This window comes from Rhamphochromis longiceps, linkage group LG7 (genome assembly GCF_057381845.1).
Source record: "Rhamphochromis longiceps isolate RC_006_pf linkage group LG7, R_longiceps_female_GT1.1, whole genome shotgun sequence".
NCBI classification, from domain to species: domain Eukaryota; kingdom Metazoa; phylum Chordata; class Actinopteri; order Cichliformes; family Cichlidae; genus Rhamphochromis; species Rhamphochromis longiceps.
This window is the reverse complement of record NC_140563.1, coordinates 10,572,104-10,597,592: the sequence shown is the minus strand read 5'-3', so window position 1 is coordinate 10,597,592 and position 25,489 is coordinate 10,572,104. Positions and strand designations below refer to the sequence as shown.

General features: G+C 43.0%; 2 protein-coding genes across 5 annotated transcripts; one reads left to right on the top strand and one right to left on the bottom strand.

Moving 5' to 3' along the window:
* Positions 1 to 51: 51 nt before the first annotated feature.
* On the bottom strand, positions 52 to 9,073 carry gtf3c6 (general transcription factor IIIC, polypeptide 6, alpha). Of its 4 annotated transcripts, XM_085412085.1 has the most exons (9): positions 8,895 to 9,072; positions 4,538 to 4,579; positions 2,714 to 3,113; positions 2,604 to 2,637; positions 2,242 to 2,322; positions 2,083 to 2,146; positions 1,780 to 1,824; positions 1,579 to 1,686; positions 52 to 1,398 (listed from the first exon to the last, which is right to left on the bottom strand). In XM_085412085.1, exons 3-9 carry the CDS (start codon positions 2,812 to 2,814, stop codon positions 1,271 to 1,273), a joined length of 561 nt encoding a protein of 186 aa, XP_085268211.1. In that variant the 5' UTR covers positions 2,815 to 3,113; positions 4,538 to 4,579; positions 8,895 to 9,072; the 3' UTR covers positions 52 to 1,270. The 4 variants fall into 4 exon arrangements, with proteins under 4 accessions (XP_085268211.1, XP_085268213.1, XP_085268210.1 ...); XM_085412087.1 differs by lacking the exon at positions 2,714 to 3,113 and having other exon boundaries at positions 8,895 to 9,073; XM_085412084.1 differs by lacking the exons at positions 4,538 to 4,579; positions 8,895 to 9,072 and having other exon boundaries at positions 2,714 to 2,860; positions 2,964 to 3,010.
* On the top strand, positions 6,670 to 25,480 carry LOC146664796 (zinc finger homeobox protein 3-like). Its single transcript, XM_085412082.1, has 11 exons — positions 6,670 to 8,552; positions 10,977 to 12,684; positions 12,773 to 13,311; positions 13,481 to 13,694; positions 14,347 to 14,454; positions 14,560 to 14,696; positions 14,862 to 14,972; positions 16,500 to 16,662; positions 16,776 to 21,499; positions 21,588 to 22,253; positions 22,365 to 25,480. The coding sequence occupies exons 2-11, from the start codon at positions 11,013 to 11,015 to the stop codon at positions 22,479 to 22,481; spliced, it is 8,451 nt and encodes a 2,816-aa protein (XP_085268208.1). The 5' UTR covers positions 6,670 to 8,552; positions 10,977 to 11,012; the 3' UTR covers positions 22,482 to 25,480.
* Positions 25,481 to 25,489: the final 9 nt, after the last annotated feature.

Here is a 25,489-nt window from a genome sequence, read left to right as displayed (position 1 = left end):
CACATTTTGTCTAAACATGTCGCTTATTATTTAAATAAATAAATACATTAATTATATATTTTTGTATAGTATTAATGTTGTTACATTTTATTGATTCCAAGGGGAAATTCATTTGTCAAAGACAGAGGCTACAAAAATGAAGAGAAGCTTGGCTAATACATATTCAGACGCATAAAAGAAGCAGTCACATAAACAAGCACAAGTAAATAGAAGTCGGTTTTTTTCGGCTTTTTTATTTGTTTAAAAAATAAACAATTTTCTACAATTATACAATCCACAATTATAAACTTGCTAAGTGTAGCCAAAAAGAAATGAAAAAGAACAAAATGCAATAAGGCCTGCAATTACAAAAAAACAAAACAAAAAAAACCCTCAACCCAGTGAGAGCAACTATTTAATCAAAAATATGAAACCACTCATTTTTACCACTATATATTGTCATCAGAGTATCCAACTATCCATTTTTTTCTCCACTTTTTGAAAACAGGGTCGTGGGATGCTTGAGCATATCCCAGTTTATAATGGAGGCCAGAGACTCTGTGGAGAGTTCACGAGTGCATCACAAAGCCAACAGACAACCATTAAAACTTGCATTCAAACCTACAGCCAATTAGGATCACCTAACATACACTTTGGATGGTGGGAGAAAACCGGAGCACCTGGTTAGAACCCACACAGGCAGAAAGATTCAAACATAGGACCTTCTTGCTGTGAAGCAACAGTGCTCTTCCAACTCTTAGTGCCATCCAAATAGTAGATTTGATCAGAAATATGAAAGCCATTATATTTTAAATCATATACCCCTCTGAATTCTTTATATGTTTATGTAGCTCATTGGAGAAATAGCAATTTATACTGCCTGTTTTGTCTTCCTTTGCTCAGGAATTTTCATTATTGTAAATTCTAAGCTGAGTGGGTCTGACCCAGTATCTGTATGTCCATCCTATGAAGATATGATGAGAATTAATATACATGACAACCTATGACAAATTCTGTTTTTTATTCGGGTGTGATTTAACTACATTCATGTTTTGCATAAAATATTTAACAACTTATGCATGACATTTGCCGACATAGAGGCTTAGTATAAAAAAGGCAACAATTACACATTGTGTAAAAATAACAGTAACTCAAACATGTCTCCTGGTTAGCTCTGAAGTGTAATCTAACTGGCATGAGTTTGTTTTTCTTACAGAGTCTCTCAGAGCCATAAAAATTAAAGTGTTTTATGTAACACTGGGAGCTTATGGCACAGCAAAGTCTCTATATCTCAGCCAACTGCTGAGTTATCCAAATCTGCATTGTCCCCATCTTCTTCTGTCTTGTCGCGCAGGTTAACATTTTCTCCTTGACTGGATTCACAGGTTGTGTCCATCTGTTTCCCACCATCACAGCTTCCTGTAAGACAGACATATTTGGGTTTTTAGCATTTTATTTTCCAAAGTTGATTCTTTATCAAACTGCAGATAAAACTGCAGGTTGTGCTGATTAACTCCTAAAAGTATACAGAGTTGTATCAACAATGTTAGACGTGATCATCTATGTTGCACTGCACTGAATTTGGGCAATCAGGCTGACCTGTGCTTGCTTCACCCTCTTTCTTCTCTGTGAGAAAGATTCGTTGCATTTTCAGTTTCTTCGCTGTGTGGCATAAGTACTTCAGATCTAGACCACCAACTCCTTTTCCTGCAGACAAAAACAAACAAACAAATAAAATAAAAAAACCCCCAACTTAAGTACTTAAATAAAACCACTGAAAAAGTTGTAGTAAATTGGTACCTTTTCCTGGTGTCTCCTCAAACAGCACACAAGTTCCCAAAGCATCTTTAAAGAGGCAAAGATAACAAAGATTTAAAAAACAACAAAAAACTTCACAGACAATCAGCCAGCGGCACCCACATGCTCATCTATTAATGGCTTATATTTCCAGAACAAACAATCTGTAATAGTTAATCAGATATCAGACTAGAAATGACTCTTTGGAACTAAGAAAGGACATCAACATGAATAAGTATCCTCGCAGGATGCAAACACAGCAGGTACAAGCAGTTTGAATCTTTTTCATTTTGCAAGATTTCTCACCTTCATATTCTCCTGCAAACACATACGGTCCAACTTGCATCATGGGTCTGTCGCTGTCAATGTCCTTACACACAAAAGAGAAAAGTAGATTTATGAAGCTACACTGGAAGCAATTAGGTTTCTCTTTTCTCAGTACAACAGAATATGCTTCAAACTCACCAGTATCTTGCATGTGCCCCCACTCTTGGTCAGAAAGTCATTGTTGATTATACCAGAGAGCTCCACCACAACAATCTGCTCCTAAACAGAGCAAAATTATTGATGCTTTAGAAAACATAAAAGTGCATTAGAAAAACAGACTCCCCTGAGAGTTATTTTTCTTTACGTGTTCGTGTTAATTATTAAATACAAAAATACACAAAAGTCAAATTATCTGGTGTGATGATTGTCCCTTAAACCAGCACTTGGGAAATGTTACGCTATCACACGGCTCTGTATCCTCATGTGCAGTTGAGCTAATGCGGTAGCTTCAGGGGGCTACATCGAATGGGAACTACTAGTAAATTGGTGGCATTTCATACCTCCTCTTCCCATTCGTCTTCCATGCTGAAATTCCTGTAATGAAAAAAAATATTGTAGGTTATAATTTATGTTTAATTAAGAAAATATATCGAGCTAAACCGCTACTCACTGGCTTAGTAATGTTTTGACAATTTCCGCGAATGTACGGTGGCCGAGAAGAGCCTTTCCAGCGTGTTTTGCCGGGTAGCGCTCAGTTACAAGTCCGTCCATCGAGGGGCGGTGTTGCTCAGTTTTGCAGGTAAATTTCAGAGCGGAGCTATTTAATGAGAACTGGAAATTTAATGATCAGGACTTAAATCTGTCTGTTTGTCTGTGTCTTCTGCCAACAGCTGAGAACTCTGAATCTAAATATTGGCTACCTGTAGGCATACTCATGACCTCCATCTGCCATTAGTGTTATTAATGCCCTCCTGTTTTGAGGCCATGGTCGACATGGTGATGAGATGAGATCAGGTGAGATGAGATGGAATAAGATGATACATTTTATTGATCCCCAAGGGGAAATCCATCTGTCAAAGACAGGGGCATAAAAAAATGAAAAGAAACTCAGATCTCACACATATTCAAAAACATAAAAGAAACAGCCACACAAACAAACACAGTTAAATTAAGAATAAAAGTGGAGTGATATTAAGAACTAAATGAAATACTGGAGGTTTGTGACATCAACAAATGCTGCAACCCCTCAGGAAAAACATGAGCATCTCAGTGTTTTTAGGTTACTGTGCAGAAGTGAATGGAGGCATACTAATACAAACGCTTCAGAAGCAAACATCGAGCTGAAAGTGTGCTGTCCAAAATCATTTATATGATTAAAGTAAGAAATATAAAAATGCTCAGAAACTGCACCTAATAGCCATATTAATTTGCGGACTGTGCTCAGTTGGAAAAGGACAAATGCTCACCAGTGGAACCACGAAGCCTAAAAGCTGAAATGTTGTTGTTGTTTTTAACACATCTGCCATTCAGTTGACTCTGACTTCTTTTGTATATTTTTGTCCTTAGAATGCTCACCTGGATTTAATTTTGTTGTAACATAATCATAATGAATATTATATGTATTTGATAACTACAATACATTTGACGTGCCTGAAATATATAACAATATTTAATAGCCAAAAAGGGGGAAAAATGATACTCATTGATCTCTATGGGAAAATCTCTTTTTCCTGGCTACCCTCTGCTCTGGGGTCAGAGATCAGGGTCAGCTGAGGGTCAACATTATCGATGCTGGTTGGGTTTCATCATTCCACTTAGGGTGTCTAAAGAGGACTTCTTTTTTCTCACAGAGTCCTCCATTTTAACTCCTTGTGCCTATATACTATCAAAACAGCTGCAGAAAATAGAAAAATGTGAAATAAATTTGTGCAAATCTACTCAATTAACTATAAGTGACAAATAGCTCCTTACACATTAGCAATATTAGGTCATTATTTGGGTAAATACATTTTTGAATTTTGTTTTTCACAAATCCTCTTCCACTGAAAGCCAGGTTAACATCAACTAAGAGAAGTGTAGTAATTGTTAACTTGTTTTAAGTCGGCACATCGGCTGGTGTTGGGGCATTAATAGTAGATTTAGGGAATCTTAGGAAGTCTGGGGATTAGATAGCCTACTATATTTAATCGCACAGAAACTTCACCCCTGCAAAATCCTTATTTTTAATTTTTGTTTGCATTTATCATCTATACTGATTTACTCTGGAAGAAAATGACTAAGTTTGTTCAGGTCTGTTATACAAAACTAACAATTCATTGTGAGGCCTATTTTATTACTGTAACATTTTGTAGCAGAAACCTAAATTTTTGTTTTTTGTAAGTTGCTGAGAAATACAATTTTTCTCAACAATATCCATCCAAGTTTCATGAATCTGATCAAGTCTCTTTTTAGTGAAGTTGTTCACGCACCAAGAGTGTTTTCCGTCTATAAATACCTGTGCAACTGGAAAGGAGACTGAAGCTGGCTGAACCTCACCCTTAGAGAGAAAAAAACAACAAGATTTTGAATCAAAATCAGGCAAAGCAAATTAAAGCGGGGTGGGGGTGCAAATCTCCCATGTGCCTTCTCCCTCCCCGTTTCTGGCCTATCATCTATCTCTGGACCATGGTAGGGGTTGTCATGTCGACCAGCCTACTAGTTACTATGACAACGGCTCAAGGGGAAGCTCTTGCTAGGGAGGTTATTGCCTCCTTGGGGATGTAAGAAGGACAGGGGGAATGTGAGCGCAGACAAAGAGACACCCAAAAAGGCAGGAGTGAAAGGTGAGGTCAAGCCAGAGTGTGTTGACTGGAAGTGTGTCTGCATATGAGGCAGTTTACATTTATAATCCCACAGTACGGGACAGAGTGCGTGAAGGACTAAATCAGTGTTGTCCCACTGAGCCTTTGGATGTAGTACAAAGTTTCCTCTCTCTTGGAAGAGGCCCGAGCCTGTCCATACATGATGCATTACACTTCCTTCTCAGTGCCATACCCTGGGGCAGAAAGGGGCGGAGGTAAGTGAGGGAGTGACATTAAGGACCCTCCAAGGTGTCAGATGGGTCCCCAGCTTCCCCCCATATTTTGTCATATAAATGTCATAAAGACAAGTTTGGAGTTGTGGAGCTTTTGCTGTTCCTTCTGCCTGGGGGGTATCACAATGGTTAATTGCCCCATTAGTACTGACAGGGTAAATTGGTGGAAGGGCTAACTATATATTACAGTGAAAACAACAAACCCCTGGCATACACCTGAGGGCATGGGAAGCTTGGCACATTTAACATTACAGCCTGTGCATACTTGAGTGTTTAGGCAAAAGATGGGATGAGTGTGAATTTTGAATGTACAATCACACCAGCTTTAATACATTATTACAACTCTACACTTATATCTATGGAAATGAACTCAGTGGCAGTCACAGAGAGCGGCGCTGCTTTCGTCTGTGCTGGATCGACGTACGTTCAAACCGATGAGGAAAAATATTCTATTTTTTTCTATTTAAAAAAAACCTTTTAGATGAGGATCGCTGTTGAGGTGGATTGTGCCCAAAAGCATACAGACATGTTCTCCTCACACCGAGACAGACATCAAATGTGTTCGCCCGCCTTTCTGTTTTAATGAAAAACACTTGCAAATTCAATGCAAATGAAAATCTATATTGATAAGCAATACCAGTAATAACAAAGATCATTTGAAGGCCTTGGAGTCATTACACAAGTCTAAGGTTTGGGAAATTTGACTAAATTCAAATGGGCTATGTATCTGAAAATGTCAGGGAAACATATTTCCCTTGTATGTTTTGTTCTTACAGGTTACTCTGTTACATTTATAAGAAACAAACATCTGACAAACTAAAATCAGTAAAAACATGAATGTGTATGAGCAAACAGAAACATTTCCAAACAGCATATAGCCACATTGCAAAAGCTTCAATTAACATTTTATCTCTCTCTCTCTCTCTCTCTCTCGCTCTCTCTCTCTCTCTCTCTCGCTCTCTCTCTCTCTCTCTCTCTCTCACACACACACACACACACACACACACACACACACACACACACACACACACACACACACACACACACACACAATGTCTGGCCTAACGTTATGAAATGATAAAATAGTATACTGTCACGAACAAATTGCAGAAAATCCATGCTGGCACTAAAACAACTGATCCATCCACGATTTTGCTGGAGCTCATTCCAGCTGTGATAGGGTGAGAGGCGGACTTCACGTTGGACAGGTCGCCAGTCTATTCAGGGCCAACAGATAAAGACACAACAATTCACACCTGCGATCAATTTGGAATCACCAGTTAACCTAACACGCATGTTATTAACCATGGAGACACGAGGGGAACATGCAAACCACACATAAAAAGGCCCCAGCAGGTCGGTGGATTCAAACCCAGGACCTTCACGCTGTGAGGCCACGATGCACACCACACACAACAGATCTGTCACTGTTTTTTTTTTATTATTTCTATTGTGTGTGTATATATATATATATATATATATATATATATATATATATATATATATATATATACACACACACACACACACACACACACACACACACACACACACACACACTATCACGTCTTTTTTCAGGTTTTCGAGATTTTCATAAACAATTACTAGATGTACCAAACGAAGGCCATTTTTTTTAGCAATGTCTTAAGTGACCAATCGAGGACAACCAAGAGAATCACAAATAAAATGTCAGTGCACTTAAATCTAACACAGGTAGAAAAAATAATTATAAAAAATTTATATTCATGACTTTCCTATTCCGATATGACCTAATAGTGCGGTTGCTTCACGCAACAGTGAGCTGACAGAAACCTATATTCATTTAAGCTTCTGTGGAAATTCAATCAAATATGAGAATCTACAGACTGTTTTATATATGGACTTTTTTGCAGGAAGACTAACGTTTGTGGGGGAAAAAAATGTACAATTGTAAAATAAGGACGAGATCAGCTCTGACAAACAAAGCTCAGAAAAGAAATAAAAGGGAAGAAAATAGATGCTATGGATCTTAAATTTAAATGCGGTGTTCACCTTTTAAAATATGGACGATCGACAGATTGCACATCCAGCGTGAAATTCACAATAGTATTATCATAACAATAGATTTCGGTGGCGAGGATGGACGGCCGGACTGGAAACAAAACCCTGCTTGGCTAAAGGTCTTCTGTGATTCTGTGACAGCAATGGATACAATAATTTAGCTTTAGCCTAAATATATATATTTTTGACTTTTTCCAGAGAATTTTTCTTTCCAGTAACATCAAGCCAGTGTGCCAAACTCGAGTCCACTGCTTCGACTAACCTGATCAATCCAAAAAAAAGAAAAGGATGAAATACCTTATTTCTCAGCCTATATCCAACCATATAATAGTTTTTTTTCTTTGTTGACCTAAGTATACATTTTAGATCTCTTCAAGGCCTTCAGTTTTTCACAGTTTTTAACTTTTACGAGCCAAATGATCGCAAACAGATTTAGTAAAATAGTGTAATTTAGGCGCATGGCATCATGCATACGTTTGGGCGTCTAACCTGTGCTTTATCAGGCACAAATGTCAACAAGATATCTCTAAAACAATCCTCGAGGGCCTTTTGGTGTGTTTGTACCAGTCTTCACAGTGAAGCACAGTGACAGCGTCGCGTTTTGCGGCAGGTTTTCCATTTTTGCACATTCGTAAAAAACGTCTGGATTAAATGTTTTTTGTTGATGTGGATTTTAGTTCGCCGTTTTTATACTTTACAGCATTCCGATGTGTGTTTTGGTAGAATTACATATTTAAAAAAAATTCTGCAAAACTGTTTCCTTTCTAGATATTTTAAATGGGTGGATTTGTTTCTTAGAATCCATCTAAATGGATACGCCTATTGGAATTTCCAGCAGCGACACACTAGTATAGAATAAAATGTAATGTTTCGGCTGTAATCTCATACTTTTAAAAAAATATTTTCCTCTCCTCGTCTTCTCCTTGCGTCCCCGGCAGCCTCTCCCCCCTCCCTCCGTCCTTCCTCCCTCTCGCTTCTCTCTCGCGGAATCCTATTGATCCAAACGGGCTAATTAGCGGTGTCTGCGCAATTACGCACATGCGCACTGGGCGTAATCTCAGCCATTTTTTGAAGGAAACTAATTAGCAGGAATAAAGAGCCAAGTGTTTTTCCTCCCACAGTGATCAGAACTCATTCTACCTCTGGAGCTCGCACAAACCCCTCCGTCCCCCCATCTTCTGTTTACTACAGCCTATATGTAGCTTTAATTACACTGTTGTTTGGTAACAACTTGGACCCCGCTGCTCTCTCTCCCTCTCCCCATTTTTTTCTCTTCCTGGCTCCGTAAAAACGCAGAGGATCATTCATAAGGAATGAGTGGACTCTCTGCGCGATTGTTTTCTGGACTACTACACATTCAGCGTGCGGAGCTTTGTACCAGAGTCGCTGCAGAAATGTAAGTGTGTCATTTGTTTACGATGTTAAAGGGAGCTGGAGGGACGCGACTCGGCGGTGGGGAGGAGGGGATGTTTGGTCAGTGTAGCCTCTAATTCTCACAAATCGAGCTTTTGTGCGTTAGGTCACCTGTTACTGGTTACTGATCACTCTCGGCTTTTGATGAATCGGGCTAGGATACACTGTAAACAAAGGCTGAAGTAGTGTGGGAGCTGATGGTTGGTCAGTGGCTTGACAACACAGAGACGGGGAGTGAACTATTCAAGCCACTGCCCCTCCGGTATTCTCCCAACAGCCCGGCTACTGTGGTCCCAGATTAATGCTAAAATACCAGTGCTTTTACCTTGAGACTGCGAGGAGGTCGTTGGCTTATGGTCCACCGAGTCTTCACGTATAAAAATCAGTATTTGTCCATATCCAACTGTGTTTATCCAGGTCCCACACGGGCAGACAAAAGGCATTTTCCTAAAGTATTGCTTCACAACTCTTCTCTCTGCCTGTTTCTCTCTCCTTCTCACACCCCTGCTCTCTCTTCTCCCTTGTAACACACACAAGCACACACTCGTGCACACACCCACACCCACACACCAGTCTAGGGAATCCGGGAATACACTTTTTGTTGTATATTTGCACATGATTTTTATGTTGCAACTTCTGTTGCGCCACAACTACATCAATAGGCCTGTGCATGTTGGATTTCAGGTGTTACATGTGTGCTTAATTGACATCACCATAATTAGCAGCACAAAAAGAGGTACAGGCATATTAACAGACAGAGATGCACACACATGTGCACAGACAGACAGACAGACACACACACACACACACACACTGTTAAATGATGGCTTCCCGCACTTGATCGATGAAGAGCCAGGAATGCTTGTATAAATAGTTACATTGCCGATAGACCCAGGTTATTGATTGCAGTGTAAATGAAAATCTTTATCAGATTAGAGACTGTTCTCAGCTGCTGGCAGGCCTGCTTGGTCCCTCAGCATTCTCTGGCAGGACAGTGGACAGCAGCAGTGGGCAAGGGTCTGTGGCCTGTGACATAAACACAGTACATTAAAGCACTATCAGGGTGCCGATATGAGCCATATATCTTAAAGCTGCAGAGAGGGGGAGGGGGTGGCTACAGGAATGAGAGAGAGAAAAGGGGTGTTTAAGGAGGAGGAAGAGGGGGTTGGTTGGTTGAAGGAGAAGGTGAAAGGGTAGATTAAGGTCTCTCCTTGATTAAAAAAGGTCAGTAATGAGATTGTGGGACACACGCAGGCTAACAGAGATGTATCTGTCTTAGATGGCATTCATCTGTCATTCAGAAACTGACGAGGGGAGAAAACCTATCCATTTTTAAGGAAGTATCTATAGTGATACGTTTTTATATAAAGTGAATTAGATTCATTGTGAAATTTTATTGCTCTTTTTTATTTTATTAATTTATCTTAAAGTATGATAGAACGTTATAGGCCAGTACTAGCTTTATTTCAAAGTAATAATTACAAAAGTAAAGTCTTAAATATGTAGATTTAATAAGCTGTAATAAACTGTTTGAAGTATTCATTTTTCAGACATGCCTCTGCTGTGGATTACAAATGAATAATAAAGCTTCAGTTTAATAAAAGCAGGGATTTATTATTTATTACCCTCTAGTATTTATGTGCCTGGGTATTTCTGTAGCAACAGAGCTTACAGGGGATGGAAGCAATATAACAGACCCAGACTGTGAATAAGTCAAAATAAAATCCACGGCAATGCAACACCACAAGTAAAAACTGCTTCGAAAGTGACCACAGATTAGAATTTTTTTTCTTCACAAATTAGAATTAATACGCATCTAAAATCAGAAAAAAGAAAGAGATTCAAGTACATATTTAGCTGTGTTCACTTCTTGTTTTTGTGCTTAATGTGCAAAGTGTGTTCTCAGTGTAAAATTCGCTTGTGTGCTAGACGATGATCCCGTATCCTCATATTATTTGCGTCCTAGTGTGTGCAGCAGAAGATACAGAGACTGATACACAGGCTTTTAAATGTGTTCTTTTATCTGCTTTTATCTAAGTGTGGCAATTTAGACGAAGCCCTTTAGCTCAGAAGCATTCAGTTCTTTATTTAATCCTATCCCCTGAGGAATATTATAGACCTCCTGCGTAGCCTTTACCCGCATTCCTCTACCTAGTTTAGCGCTTGTGCTATTGATTTTCCCATTAAGGGCTAACGCTAACCCCTGGGTAACCAGCCTCTGGATTGCGCACTGTGAAGGCTCTATCGAACAGATGCTATCCAGGGACCCTAATCAATGCGTCCACTGTTATGCAATAATATTTACATGACATATGTTGTTCATTTTCTCCTCTCTTTTTTTATTTCACTCTTCTGTCTCTGCCTGTCCCGCTCTCTTCTTCTCTTCATCTGTAACTGAAACACACAGGTGGGGTAATGATGTGTGGCAGCTGTAGCCTCTGGTATGGACAGCGGTGAGGGAGGAGGAGGGGATGGAGGGGGAGGAGAGGAGAGAGATGCTGACCTCAGTCCCCAGGCTTTATCTCTTCCTCTCCTGACCCTGGCAGTCATTCCTGAGCAGGGGTCATCCTCTCATACCTCAGCCATGGCCCCTACCAAAGAGCCCCTGACCCTGCCTCAGCAGGAGGAGGAGGGCACAGAGCGGTCCCAGGCTAGAGAAGAGACCCAGGGAGGAGAGCAGAAAGAAGGAGGGCGACATTCATGGGAAAATGGAGTGCGTCAAAGGCAGGGGATGAAGGAAGACTTCGGGGAGGGATATTTGTCAGGGCAAAACAAGGAAGAAGGGGAGGTGCTTGTAGGTATAGGAGAGGCATCAGTTACAGGGGGCCTCCCAGCAGCCCTCAACAGAAGAGGCAGAAAGGAGGAGAAGGAAGAAGAGGAGGCCATCTCAAACCAAAGCCAAACCAAATCCAAATGTTCTTTATTACCTCAACAGAGCCAGCACAGCTCTTCTTCCAGCACTGCAAAGGCCAGTGGCACACTCGACAGCAAAATAGCCGCCTCTCCAAAGCCCTCTCCCACTCCTTCCCCCTCTCCAAAGCCCTCCCCCTTTTTTCCCATTTCTCCAAAGCACTTCAGTTGTCCGTCCTCCTCTTCTGCCGTGCTGAGCGAGACAGAGGTAAAAGACATTAAGGGAAATCAGGGCTGGATTTCTGGGTTTCCTCAGAGCTTTAGATCCCAGCAGTCTTCTCTGGCTTTTCCACTGGCAGGTACAGAGCCTGCCAGTACACCTGCTGAGGATGATGGTCTGGCAGGGGTTCCTCATTCTTCCATTTCCAATGGAGATGGTGCCAAAGCTCCAGAACCAAATGACAGCCAGCTAGACACCGAGGTGGATGATGAGAGAGACAAAGAAAGAGAACAGAAAGAAGCTGTCCTTAAAAACCACAACCAAGACCTCTCTCCTACTTCACTGACTGGTCACATGACTATAATGCACTCACGTAATTCCTGCAAAACCCTGAAATGCCCCAAATGTAACTGGCACTACAAGTCTCAGCATACGCTGCAAGTCCACATGAAGGAAAAACATCCAGAGACAGGAGGCCAGTGTGTGTGTGGCACATCTGAGGGAAAGTGTGTGTGTGGTGGTTCAACACGAGGTGTGTGTGTATACTGCAGGTCGGGGAAACCCCATCCGCGTTTAGCCCGGGGTGAAACCTACGCCTGCGGCTACAAACCCTACCGCTGTGAGGTGTGTGACTATGCTACCTCATCGAAAGGCAACCTCAGCATACACATGCAGTCAGACAAACACCTTAATAATGTTCAAAATGGGGGAAACTTGAACGGCCACATGCACACTTCTCATATTACTAACAGCAGCAGCTCCTCCAATGGTCACGAAGTGGATGAGCAGCCATACAGCAAGCTGACACTCTCTATCCCCACACCTACTACCCAGCCTGCCAAGCTCACTCCACCTGCACACTCCCACTCTCATGGTAAGCGGTGGCGATGCGACGTGTGCGACTATGAGACCAGCATTGCCCGCAACCTGCGCATACACACCACCAGCGAGAAACACACACATAACATGCTACGGCTCCAGACAGGTTACTATCTGTCTCACTGCAGGAGCCTTGCCCCACAGCTTAAACACCTGCAAAACACAGGTGAGTGATGTGTCACAACTGTCACTGTTATCCAGCATTGAAGTTTCAAAATGTGTAAATTGTAATTTGTGCTTTCTCTCTGCTGCAGGTGCCGAGCTTTCACTGAACATGCGGCTGACCAGTCAACAAGTCGCAGAACAGCCAGTTACCCTTGGGTCTACACTGACTCCATCTCCCTCCCCTTCCCCGTCTCCCCCTCCAGCTCCATCTCTGTCCCCCACTGGACCCCTTTCCCAGGGTGTCTTCCAATGCCTTGTCTGCTCCTGCTTTTCGTCCGACAGCTTAGAGTCTGTGGAGCAGCACCTGAATGCTCCCCGTTCCTTGCCCCAGTCTGAGTGGTGCTCCCTAGTTGCCGGTGGTTGCCACTGCAGGCTGTGTGGTTACACCACCCCGCTGAGGGCTAACTTCTCCTTACACTGTCAGACCGACAGACACCGCACCCGTTACCAGCTTGCTGCTCACCTCCAGGAGGGGGGAGACAGGGGTCAGGAGGGGGCTGCCCTCATTGCTAAGGGCAACCCCATCCAGCTGAGGTGCAACCTGTGTGACTACGTGACCAGCAGCTTGGAGAAGCTCAGAGGGCATTCCCTCAGTTCACACCACGAGGCGAGCGTCCGGGTTTACAGAGTAAGTACACAAAACCACACCTTGTCATACTCCAGAACAAAAACCCTTGCGTCTTAGGAATGGCAAGCTACACTTTAAGTATAAAGTGTAATGTTATTAAAAAAGATTGAGGAACCTTTGCGAGCTCATAATATTGTTTTGCTTTGTCTCCTTTTCACTATGTTATTAGTTCCTGCAGCAGTATGATGGTGAAGTCGATGGAGGTTCGTGGCTGTTCCATTGTCTTCTATGCAACCACTCCTCCTCTTCTAAACTCCAAGTACTGAAACACAGTCAAACCCCAACCCATCAACAGCGGGAAGGGCTACTACAGCTGCAGCCAATGGGTGGAGAGGAGCTGGCAGCCATTTTTACCATTAGGAAGAGCCCTGATGGTGTCACGGGTGAGAATATGAACTGTGTGTGGGTGTATTCTAATTCATGTTTCATGTGGTTGCTGACAACGGAGAGCGGACTCGGGATTAAGATGAAAAGAGCGAGAAAATGAGTAATGGCTTTTGCTGAGATATTGATCAAGCAAAGTGATTAGTCGATACACATCCTTGTTATATCCCCAATCACCCCTGACAACAGCTAACTAGCACCTGCTAATCAATGGACCAATACAAATCCCCAGGACGAGAACTGTGGGAGGCAGAGGCTAGCTCCTACTCTGCAGCCACATGCAAGATAAAACAGTAATATGCTGTCTGGAGTGCGCACCTAAAATGACTAGTCCAACACTTTATTTGTAAATTTAATCTATCCGATGATTTGCCTCTGTGTAGATTAAGACTTATTGAGATGAACCGATGTGTTGTAAGTCCATATTACCCTTACTCCACCTCTGAGGAGAATCTAATGTAGAATCAATACTTGATCAATAGTGTATGGAGGCAAGCAAGAAGAATGAAGTGTGCCCCACTGAAATTGCTCTTTTTGAATGATGTTACCTAGCGAATAATATAAACTACAATTAGCTTGATAGTTTGCAGGAACATAAAGTATGAAACACTGTGTTTGTAGGACATAATTACTTGTCTTGTTGTCTCCCAGGAGAGCTCAGTGAAGATATGGAAACTTCCAGCGAGTCCTGCTCTGGTCCTTTGGACACAACCAAAGACACATGTAACTTGGGGGCAAAGAAGATTTCTGCAGAGACAGGTATTGCTGCTTACATCAGTTCTACAGCATACTAATTGTTAAACATGATGCTAGTATGACAATGTATTTTGTTGTAATTATATTCATATTCATTTTTACTTTTAGAAAAAAATAGAGTGGAGGAAGGAGAAAAGAAGGAGTCAGTGCCCTCAGTCAAGCGTCCGTCATCTGGATGCACGGAAATGGAAAACACCATCTTAACCAAACGCCCTAGAACACACCAGCAAAATGAGAACCAGCAGGTGACACACTTTTAAATTATTCAAATATGAATAAGTGAATACAGAATGTACCGCTGGACATAACAAATTAAAAGCCCGCGCATTTCCTTGCGTGATCTGTGCCACCTTCAGATTCACACTTCTCTCCCTTCTATATTTTTCTCCCTTCCCTTTCCTCTCTTTCAGACTGTCCAGTGCCCTTTGTGCCAGGTTAAACTCCCATACACCCAACTTCGACAGCACCTCACACATGTGCACAGTGTGGCGCAGGACTGTGTAGACAAGCTCATCAGCACAGTAAGTGCATGCAACTGTGTATTTGCTGTATTTGCGTTTGTCGGGAAGCAAAAGAAAATGTGAGGGCAAGCGATGGGGGATGGGGCAGAGTGAAATGTAGGGAGACAATTCCATTAAGAAGGCACCAGAGAGAAAGGCAACGCTTTTTTTTTAATGCATGTTTAAGTAGCTCCCCGCTATCATCTTTGATGCAGCCGTGCATTCTGTGTGTATGTGTATGCGCGTCTCTTAGAGTGGAAGAGAGAGGGTTTGACTGAGTGAGTGAGGGAAAAGCCAGTCTTTCTATAATGCATGTTTAAGTAGCCCTCTATTACCAGAAGTGCAGTCAAGCTAAAAAGGGGCCCCCCTGCTTTTTACTGTGTCTCTCCAACTAACAATGACCGGTCATCTATCCACATCACCATCCGCCATCTCCTTGGCCTGTATGCTAAGTGGCCTTTGTCTCTTGCTCTCTTCCCTCCACTTCACTGACTGCTTTTCACCCTTTTTCCCCTCTGCTGCCCTCCCTCCCTCCCCCCTCCAGCTACTCCTATCATTCCTATTCTGCAATTTCTGGCGTTGCCCCTCCCTTTCTGTCTCTCCCAAGCTCTCTCTCAATTTCTTATGCGTTACCCCTCCCTCACTCACTGTCTTTCTCCAAAGCAGTTTTTTTTTTTTGTTCATTGCCCCATACTTCCTCCCTCCCTCTCCCTGCTCGCTCTTTTTCAAATCCTACACCCCTTAGTCTCCCCCTAGTCCTCCCTCCTTCCTTCCCCCCTACCCCTCCCTCACTCTCTCTGATAGTAATTGAGGTTCATTAATTCAGACTGAGGTGATGATGGCCATTATGTACCTTGCTTTCCAATTACGCTCTCTAGATTAAGCCTGACCTTCAGTTTTCTCTGCAGTGTGTGTGTGTGCGCGCGCGTGCATGTGTGTGTGTGTGCAGTTGTTCTTCCCTTTTGCTCTTATGAAGCTGTTATGCAGAGAAAACTCTTGTCATGTAAATCTCATCTTTAGCTGTCTGTCCTTTCCTTTGGGTGGCTAGCTGTTCGGGTAGATATAGTATTTGCTCTTATTGCTTGAAGCTGTGGGGACGGAGGTTTTCTATATGAAGAATGATTTTAAATAAATTCATTATTCAGCTCAGTAAAGTTTTATTAAACCCTTGGGGCATGTTGGAGGGCGTCACATGAACTGAAGGGCAGACCCACATATCTCAACCATGTATACTTATTAAGAAATTGATGTGCCTTGCTGCTTAGACTGCTGTGCAGGCAGGTGCAAGATGTAACGATACACTTTAATGTTTTATGATATCAGTAAGGGGAGTGCAGGCACTCTGTGTTTATACATCTTGAGATTTGCTTGCTATTATCCTCTACAATTAAGCATGTTTTATTCATAATGTAGGATTAGGAAAACACTGGGAATACCCCAGCTTTCTTTTATTCCGAATTGGTGAAACAAACCTTAGTGAGAAAATTTAACAAAGGAAAAAAAAAAAAAGACCAAAACTGACAGCCCGTTACATTTTCTTTCTTCCAGGTCGCAACACCCATGGAACAACTGCAGCCTCAGCTGGAGACAGAACTACAGGCAGATTCTCTCACAGATGATATTCAGAAAAATAAAACCACCAAGAATAGCAATGCAAATAGCTCCCATGCTGCAGATTCCTGCGCTTCAACCAATTCTCAGAAAAACAAAGGTTGGTGTAAAGTGCCAAACTGATACCAGTTTACTAATTAAAGAAGCAACAATAGCACACCATGCTACTTTTATTTGCCCTGCTCACAGCCATTATATCTGTACATTTTATAGGCATTTCAGTGGAGAGCACTGAGGGAGACGTAGCCGCACCCAAAGATGTCACAGCTCTTCTCACCCCACACCTAGAAGACAACACCACTCACCCTTCCAATGGCAGATTGGCTCCCCAATCCCCGACTCAGATCCCCCCATCCTCGCCTCCCACCTCACCACCCGGTGACCCCCCTCCCCTTTCTGATCGTCATGGTTACCGGTTCCGTTGCAGCAGGTGCAGCTTGGCGTTCCCCACTCAGGAGAAGCTCCAGCTGCATTGGCAGTACCATGCCATGAGGGCGGCGACAGAGTGCCCCCTCTGTTCTAGACAATGCCGCAGTCAGGAGGCCTTGCAGAGACACATGCAGAACACGCACTCACAGCTGGACAGCACACAGGGACAGAATACGCTATGGCCACCTCATACTGTGCAATACATGGAGAATAACAAGAATTCAGCTCAACAAGATTTTAGTTTATCACCCCAAGTGGGTCAAGAAGCAGGAGAGGGAGAGGATGAAGACATAGATGAAGGAGCAATAAGCATGGAGGGAAAAGATGAACAAAAAGATGTTAAAAATAAGGAGAAAGGCATGGTTTCTGAAGTGGATGGAGGTGAGGAGGATTTAACTGAGCCAGAGAAAGGGCCACATGAGGAGATCTTATCAGAACTTGGTTCCAGCTCTCTTGTCAAAAAGAGCTCTAACCCCACAATGGACCGTTATCTGGATCCATCCAGGCCCTATAAGTGCACCACATGTTCTGAATCTTTTACTCAGAAAACGATCCTTCTGGTCCATTATAACTCCGTGTCCCATCTCCACCGGGCCAGACGAGCCCTGCAGGAAACTGGCACTAGTGTTGCTGCTCCAGAGGCTCCCCGCGGCCCAGATCCTAGACCATACCGCTGCCGATTGTGTGGAGTGGGCTATAGCCAGAGTTCCACACTGGATATACACCTTCGATCAGTCCTTCATCAGACTAGAGCGCGTGCCGCTCAGAATCCCACATCACAGACGCCTGCATCTACTGTAGCTGTTCCACAGTCTGTCCCCACTACAGCTACTCAGGCCGCTACCACTAGAGAAGAAACACTGAAGAGTTTGCCTTTCACCAAGAGGCCAGATGGCATGAGCTCGTCAAATTCTTCATTAGCTGGTTCTGGCTTAGTAGCTGACGCCCAGCCGATCCTGTCCAACCCAACAGAGAGCCCGCAGGCTAAAAAGCGAGTGTCAGATCTTCTAGCTTCAAGAAACCAGCTAATGCTAATACAACAGCAGCAGATAGCCCAGGCACAGGTCCAAGCTCAGTTACAGCAGCACACAGCTTTGCTCCAGTCTCAAGTTATGCAGCACCTTCCCTTAGGGCCAGAGAATCTCCTTAAACAACACTTCTCCCTGACCCCAGACAATTTGCTTTCTCTTCAGCAGCAACTTCTTCTGCCCTTTTACATGTCTGGAGAAATGAAGCTCAACCCAGAGTTCATTGTTAGTAGCCCAGAATGTAGCCACTTGATATCTGCCAGCTCTATCCTGAAAGAGCAGGTTAAGACAGAGGCTAAAAGGGAGACTCAAACAGATGAGAAACAAACCCAGAAACAAAGTTCAAGTTCAGTTAATACCCAACCAAAGGATCTTTCACAGTGTGAAGCAAAGGTTGATGCAGTCTGCAGTGACCCCCCTACTAACCAGACAGAAAAAGAAAACAGCAATTCTAGTTTTGAGGAAGAAAAACGAGAAATGCATGCTCCTGTTGTTAAAAATGAGAGTCGGGAGGAGGAAGCCGTTTCCTCCTCATTTCATCTACTTGGATTGCAGTGTCCTCCTCCCAGAGTGCCCTATGCTGCTGTGAATGGGGAGCCTCTCAGAGCCCTTCTGCAGAGTTATGGCTATGAGTTAGCACTGCAGTATATACAGAGTAGACACAAGCACCAGCAGCAGACAGCCACTCAAAAAATACCAGATAAGCAAGAGTTTTCTGATATAAACAAGATCGAAGTATGCTCAGAAGAGGAAAGAGATCTATTTTGTAAACTACAGGCTGGAAAGATTGAGCGCTGTGATAAAGGAGTGGAAGGCAATGGAAACATAGAAAGGTTGACAGAAGAGAAAAGTGAGGACAGAGGCAAAGAATCGACTAATAAAGAGAAGAAATGCTGTGAAAGAGGGAAGAAGTGTAGAGACTGTGGCAAGTTCTTTTCAGATGCATTGATTTTAAAAAGCCACCAGGAGTATATTCACAGAATGCTGTTCCCCACTGCTGTCCTGGAGAGGTTTTCCAGAGAATACAGGCTTCAGTATGACCAGATGTACCCACTTACACAACCTAAATCTGAAGAGGATTCAGTTCCACCTCCAGCTCCAGCTCCTGCTTCAGGTGCATGCTCAGAATCAGAACAAGCACCAGAACCAATGAAGGCTCAAGTTAAAACCCTTGAATCTTCACCAGGTTCAGAACCCATGAATAAAGCAGATTCTACAGCTTCAGACCTAACAGTAACTGCCCCTTCAGCTTCTCCTGCTTCTCCTGGTCAACCTCTAGATTTTTCACAGCACGAGACACCCATCCAGATCTCAACCACACCTGCTGCCCCTATTTCCCAGAACACTCCCCCTTTACCTCTTCCCTTACCCAAAATACCTATGCTCCCTCTTTCCTTGCCTCAACTTTCTATACCACCACTACCCCTACCAAAGCTTCCTCTACCACCAATTCCTTTTCCCATGGAGCTACCGCTCCTCCCTCCTGTTGTGATGCAGTCTGTGGCTCTTCAGCCCCAGCCTTGGTTAGACTCGAGTGTAAACCCTGAGCTGGCAAAACTCTACCAGTCTCAGCTTAACCCTGCACTGCTGGGGCAACAACCACAGCTTAGCCCAGCTTTGTTAGCTCAGCAGTCACAGCTGAGCCCAGCTTTGTTAGGTCAGCCTCCACAGCTCAATCCTGCATTGCTTGGCCAACCATCCCAACCCAGCCCTATCCAAGCAGGACAGCAAAGTCAAGTCAGCCCAACAATACCTGAACAGCAGCAGGGGAAGAGAACCCGAACACGCATCTCTGAAGAACAACTAGCTGTTCTAAAGAAACACTTCAATATTAACAGTCTCCCTAATGATGAAGAGATCAACAAGATGTCTGCTTCGTCCGGTCTGCCTCACAAAGTCATCAAACACTGGTTCCGCAACACCTTATTTAAAGAGCGCCAGCGAGACAAGGATTCTCCTTATAATTTTAATAATCCCCCAACCACAGCCCTGGAGGACTCCAGAGAGGATATAGCACAAAACCAGTCTTTGGCGCTTTCCCCATGTTCACTGTCCCCTGGGTTCCCACACAACGCTTCCCCACAGCCTCAGACAACAGACCTGCATAGAGGAGAACACCATAGGGGCCGACGCTCTTCACGAACCCGCTTTACGGAGCAGCAGCTGGAAACCCTGCAGGGGGTGTTTGAGGCCACTCCCTACCCCAGAGAGGAAGAATATGACAGGTTGTCTGCTCTGTTATCTCTCCCTAACAGGGTCATTGTTGTGTGGTTCCAAAATGCCAGGCAGAGAGCCCGCAAAAATCAAGACCGAGGCACTGATGATGGATTAGAGGTGAAGCTTGACAACATACACAAGCAGCGAAATGGCTGCTATCAGAATGATGATAATAATCAGGATAATAGCTGTGAGGATGAAGGACAAGGTGACTCTCAGAATGAAAACTCCATGGATCTGACGTATGAGTATTACACCCAACCTGACTCACCTGCCCTTGATTCTTCTACTCACTGCACAGAAAGTGAGCATCCTGTAGCCAAAGGTGAACCGACACCTGCTCAAAAGAAGCAAGAAGATAAAATAAGTTCACCTCGAACTAACATAAATGCAGCTCCTGATAATACTGAAAAAAGAATTTCAGATGCAGAAATCCAGCTTAAAGAAACTATTCCAGCCATGAAAACAGGGTTTTCTCTACAACCTGAGACCAAATTGCCAACAGAAGGTACTCTAGAAAGATCCCAGCCTCTTGCTACTTCCTCTTTACAGAAAACAGTACACACTACATCTCATCCAGACCAAGTGAATACACACAACCCTCCTTCAGATCAAGCTGTTGAAAAGGCTCCTGAGACATCACCCAGCCTCCCTTCTGCTCTAGAGTCTGAAACAAGTCACAATGATACTGCAGCTTGCCCATCCACTGAAACCCATCAGCAAACCCAGCTCCAAACCCAGGCTCAATTCCAGTGCAATCTTTGTCCAGCATCCTTGCCATCATTCCAGCTGTGGCAGGAACATCAGACCAGACACCTCCTAGCAGCTCAATCCCAGGTGCAACTCCTCCACTCCAGCTTCACAGACCGAACCATGCCTTATATGATGCTTCACCCCAACCATCCCTTAATGGCGAGCCAAATGCTTTCCCAGATACACTCAAATCCCACACTTCCCATGATTTCGCACTTAAACAACATACAAATGAAGAACACACTCTCTGATCACTCTAGTAACACACTTACAAATCCCCTGACAACCATAAAGCAGGGTACAGCGCATATATCAGAGACCGGTTTTGAGGGCCAAAGGGGCAGCAGAGAGGTCGAGGAGGAGCACAGAAGAGATAAACGTCAGAGAACCACCATCACTCCAGAACAACTTGAAGTGTTGTATCAGCGCTACAGCTTGGATTCTAACCCCACCAGAGGAGTCCTCGAAAGCATTGCACGCGATGTTGGTCTCACGAGACGAGTGGTTCAGGTACTGAATAGATGAGAAGACAGTGATGATAATTTTGTGGTGTTGGTTCAGCTGAATTTTAAAGCACATGTCTTCCTTCCTTTCACAGGTTTGGTTTCAGAATACCAGAGCGAGAGAGAGAAAAGGGCAGTTCCGGTCAATGGGGCCAGGATCCAGTTTCAGCTTGGGTTTGAATCACTTGCGATGCCCATTCTGCAGGGCTCTCTTCAAGGTGAAAAGTGCTCTAGATGCACACATGAGGTCACGCCACTGGGCAGAGGCTGAAAGAGCAGGCTTCAACTTAACAATGAGCAATGGATCCAGTGGGCAGTCTGGGATGGCTATGTCTGTCATGGACAGACCAGGTCCATCGATATCCTCCAGCCCAATCCCAAACCACGGCCATGTCATCAGCAACCGAGAGTCAAGTATGAAGTTACCCCTAACTACTTTGCCTTCAACCACTCATCTAAACAACCCCGAGGAGGATGATGACTATGAGGAAGATGATGAGGAATACCCGTGTGAGGAGGGTTCCAGTATGGCTGACCAAGGGTCTCTTAGTCCTGAAGGATCTGTGGGTCCAAGCTCAGACTGGGGTGAGACACAAACTTTGCAGCAGCAGCACCATCAACAACAGCAGCGCCAAAGGACACAGATGAGCCACTTCCAGTTACTCCAGCTGAAAGACTTTTACAGAAGCCATCGCACACCCAACCGACAAGAGTGTGAGACACTGGGCCAGGAACTGGGTCTGCCTCACCGTGTGGTGCAGGTAATTGTTTTTAAGTATTTAAGATTAAAAAAAAAAAAAAAAAAGAGGAAAAATCTTTAAAATGATATTTGATGATTGTTGACATTTGTTTTGTTTAAATATTCTTTGAAGGTTTGGTTCCAAAATGCCAGAGCTAAGGAGAAGAGGGCCAGGAGCCTGAGCTCTGACTCTGCTGAGAGGGAGAATGCTGAGCTCTCGGCGGGAACAGGGGAGAGAGACAGAGCTTAGAGAGGCGGACTGCTTCCTTCAACTACGTTCACACCAAAACCCCTCCTGCAGTTGCCATCTTACTCCAAACAAACACCATGTCCAGTTGCTGCCATCCCTCTAACACGAACGCCCCAAAGAAGCCGAGTTGCAGTGGCCCAAAGACAAACTCTCTCAGCCAAAAGTAGGAGAGAGCACAAACCACGTCCTGTCAACCACAGCTTTCCAGTCTTCATTTTTTCCTTCAACTCTTGCCCAAGTCTGTTCTTTCTAAAAAGAGCTTCTCTCCTTATTCAGTCAGACACCTTACTACAACCAAACTCCACCTTGATAAAAACCAACCAGATGCCACAGAGGCCAAAGAGCATTCTCAAAGTATGTGACCTCACTGCCCAGCTAGACCTGCAGTCTACCTCTCAGTCTGCACGACAGACTCACAGTGGGCCCTCCACCAGACCAGTGCTAGATGACTAGCTGTGTAGCATGTAGTGCCAGTCTGTACGAGGCTGGAACAAAAAAATGTCAAAGAGATTTTAGTGTAAATAGAGAGCTCCAAAAAATAAACTTGAAGAAAAAACGGTTAGAAGTGGAAGAAGAAAAAGAAGAGGAAAAAAAAAAACCTGAATTGTATCCTTGAAATACACAGGGATATTAGCATAGAGCTTTTGTAAAGACTGACTCAGATTCCAAAGCTCATAACCAAAATTTTACATGTCTGTGGATTTCGTTTGAACACGTTTGTTTTCAATAACAAACTGCAGAGCTGACGTCTGTACGGTGAAGGGGTGAGATCTGCAGCTGGCATAGGTAAGCCGAGTACCAATAGACTGACCCGGTGCTAGAATGCAGCTTCACCCTCCAAAAGCCAATGATGAGTCTTCTGTTGTACATGTACTCCTTCTATGTTCCTTTAGTGGATAACAGCCCAAATAGCACAGAAAGTAAAGGCCAGTTTGTCCCAAAAGGGACAAACTATTTTTTTATAGCACTCAACCATTAAACTGTATATGAAAACTTTAACCAAACTCGAATTTACGTTGTGTGTGTTTAGTCATAGTTTCTTAATATAAATCTTATGGATTGAGATAAACTGTCTTGCTTCGATATAATAGTGTCATGATTATGAAAAGATTATGACAGCTTTGATATGTTCAGGCGAGGTGACTTACTGCCTTTCCGTTCTATTTGAATATACCAATGGCTTACCAATGTTATGTGATTAATGTAAAGCTTTCTATGCTCAGGTCAACAGCTCAACATGGCTCTGCTTCAAATGTGATCTTAATACTGGACTTTTCTGTTTTTAAAACAGAAGAGACACGGTTTAACCATGGACTAAGTATTAAAGGATATCTTTAAAAAAAAAAAGAAGAAAAAAAACATCTCTGTATTTCAAAGATCTGAGCTTTTCACCTCTGAGTAATAGATTGTTACAAAAAAAAGAACCTTATTGAAACTAAAGTGTTTAATAGCGTGAGGGGTAAATGTACAGTATTTAGCTTTTGTATGGTTGACTCGAGACTTCATTGGATGTTTGAGACATAGCTCTCTTTTCCACTTACAGAAAGAGAGCTACTGCGCAAAGCTGAGAAAAAACTTCGGATGTTATTGATGTTATTTTTGTACACTTAATTTATTTTCCCTCCTTTTCTCCCTCCCCACCTACCCACTTTCCGCTTTTTCTCACTACCTTTCTTCCTCTGTTCATTTGCAACCAGTCCTTATTCTATCTGTAATAATGATAATATAACAATAATAGCTAAACAATAATTAATGCTTTAAGACAAAAATCCAAAGACGTGATAATACTTTAACCATATGACCTACAAAAAAATAAGCGCTACTGTTTACTTGACGATGTATTGCTGTTTTTAAAGAAGGAAGGAGTCCCTGTATCTAAGCTACTGTTTTCTGCCTCTCATAAGCACACTGGAGACTGTAACCAAAACCCCAAACTAGAGCCATGGCAGTCTGTAATATAGCGGTTGAAGAGTTTTACTTCTCTTGAGAAATGTTGCAGTTTATTTTTCTTTTATACCATAGTGTTGAACTTCAGCCCTTAAGGATGTCCAGTTTGCTGCTAATGTACTGTAGTTTCTAACGATACTGTAGAAAGATGCATGCTCTGATCGCTTTACCACTAGGCTTTAATGACTACAAACTGTAATGATACCTGTGATGCTGTTGATAAACTGCTCCTCTTTTATTCTGTTCAGAAACAAATGGATATGTGGGGCTCAATTCCATCAAGTTTTTTTTTTTTTTTACAGTATCATAATAATTACCCTTTCTCAGAAAACAGAAATGGCTTTCGTAATATCAGAATTTTTTTTTTCTTTTCTATTTTTTTTGTTAAAGCTTCCAGTCTGAGAGAAACCCTCCGGGGGCATTTACTTCTCAATGCTTAAGGAGATACTGCAGTTCTTTGAAGGAGTTCAGCCCCAAACCCTCTACTGGTTGATGTCTTTCTGTGTTGCAATGTCTCTTGTCCGTTTGTCCAGCTTAAACAGCTTTGCTAAACTCAGACTGACATCACAGCCGACTTTCCAAAGGATGTGGACTGACTAACTCTGTCATGTTTCGTTCTTAACTAACCAATGTTTACGACAATACCAATGAGCTTTCTTCTGTACAGAAATGTGCATTCCAAATACCACAAAGGCAGTTTTTTTTAAAAATATACTGATTATTTTCAGATTTAATTTCTCTCGTATTCTCTTGATCTTAGTGACTGTAAGATGTACATATTGGAGTACTCTATGGTGAAGAGACTCTGTTATCCTTACTGTAGGTAAAACAGTTCTTTTCATTTTTTTTCCTGGATATGTTGTTGCCATAGTGATGACCAAAAAGATACCTGTGATGTGCACCTGTCCTTATGTCCTGCTCCAGTGGTTTAGTGTGTCTCTATACTCTCCCTACCCCAGTTGTGCTGGTGTGTGTTTCTCTTCCTTTCCCTCCCCGTACTCCACTGAGCTAAATAAAGTCTGCTTTGGTGCACGCTCTGGTCTCATCCTTTTGGTGTAGCC

Bases quoted from the DNA above. Each gene is read 5' to 3' on its own strand.
- LOC146664796 (XM_085412082.1), top strand. From the start codon at position 11,013: ATGGACAGCGGTGAGGGAGGAGGAGGGGATGGAGGGGGAGGAGAGGAG. The intron at 13,695-14,346 runs GTGAGAATATGA...GTTGTCTCCCAG, and splicing joins GAGCCCTGATGGTGTCACGG to GAGAGCTCAGTGAAGATATG. The intron at 22,254-22,364 runs GTAATTGTTTTT...TATTCTTTGAAG, and splicing joins TGCCTCACCGTGTGGTGCAG to GTTTGGTTCCAAAATGCCAG.
- gtf3c6 (XM_085412084.1), bottom strand. From the start codon at position 2,995: ATGGCAGATGGAGGTCATGAGTATGCCTACAG. The intron at 2,638-2,713 runs GTGAGTAGCGGT...TTTTCATTACAG, and splicing joins GTCAAAACATTACTAAGCCA to GAATTTCAGCATGGAAGACG. The intron at 1,825-2,082 runs GTGAGAAATCTT...GCCTCTTTAAAG, and splicing joins GTTTGCAGGAGAATATGAAG to ATGCTTTGGGAACTTGTGTG.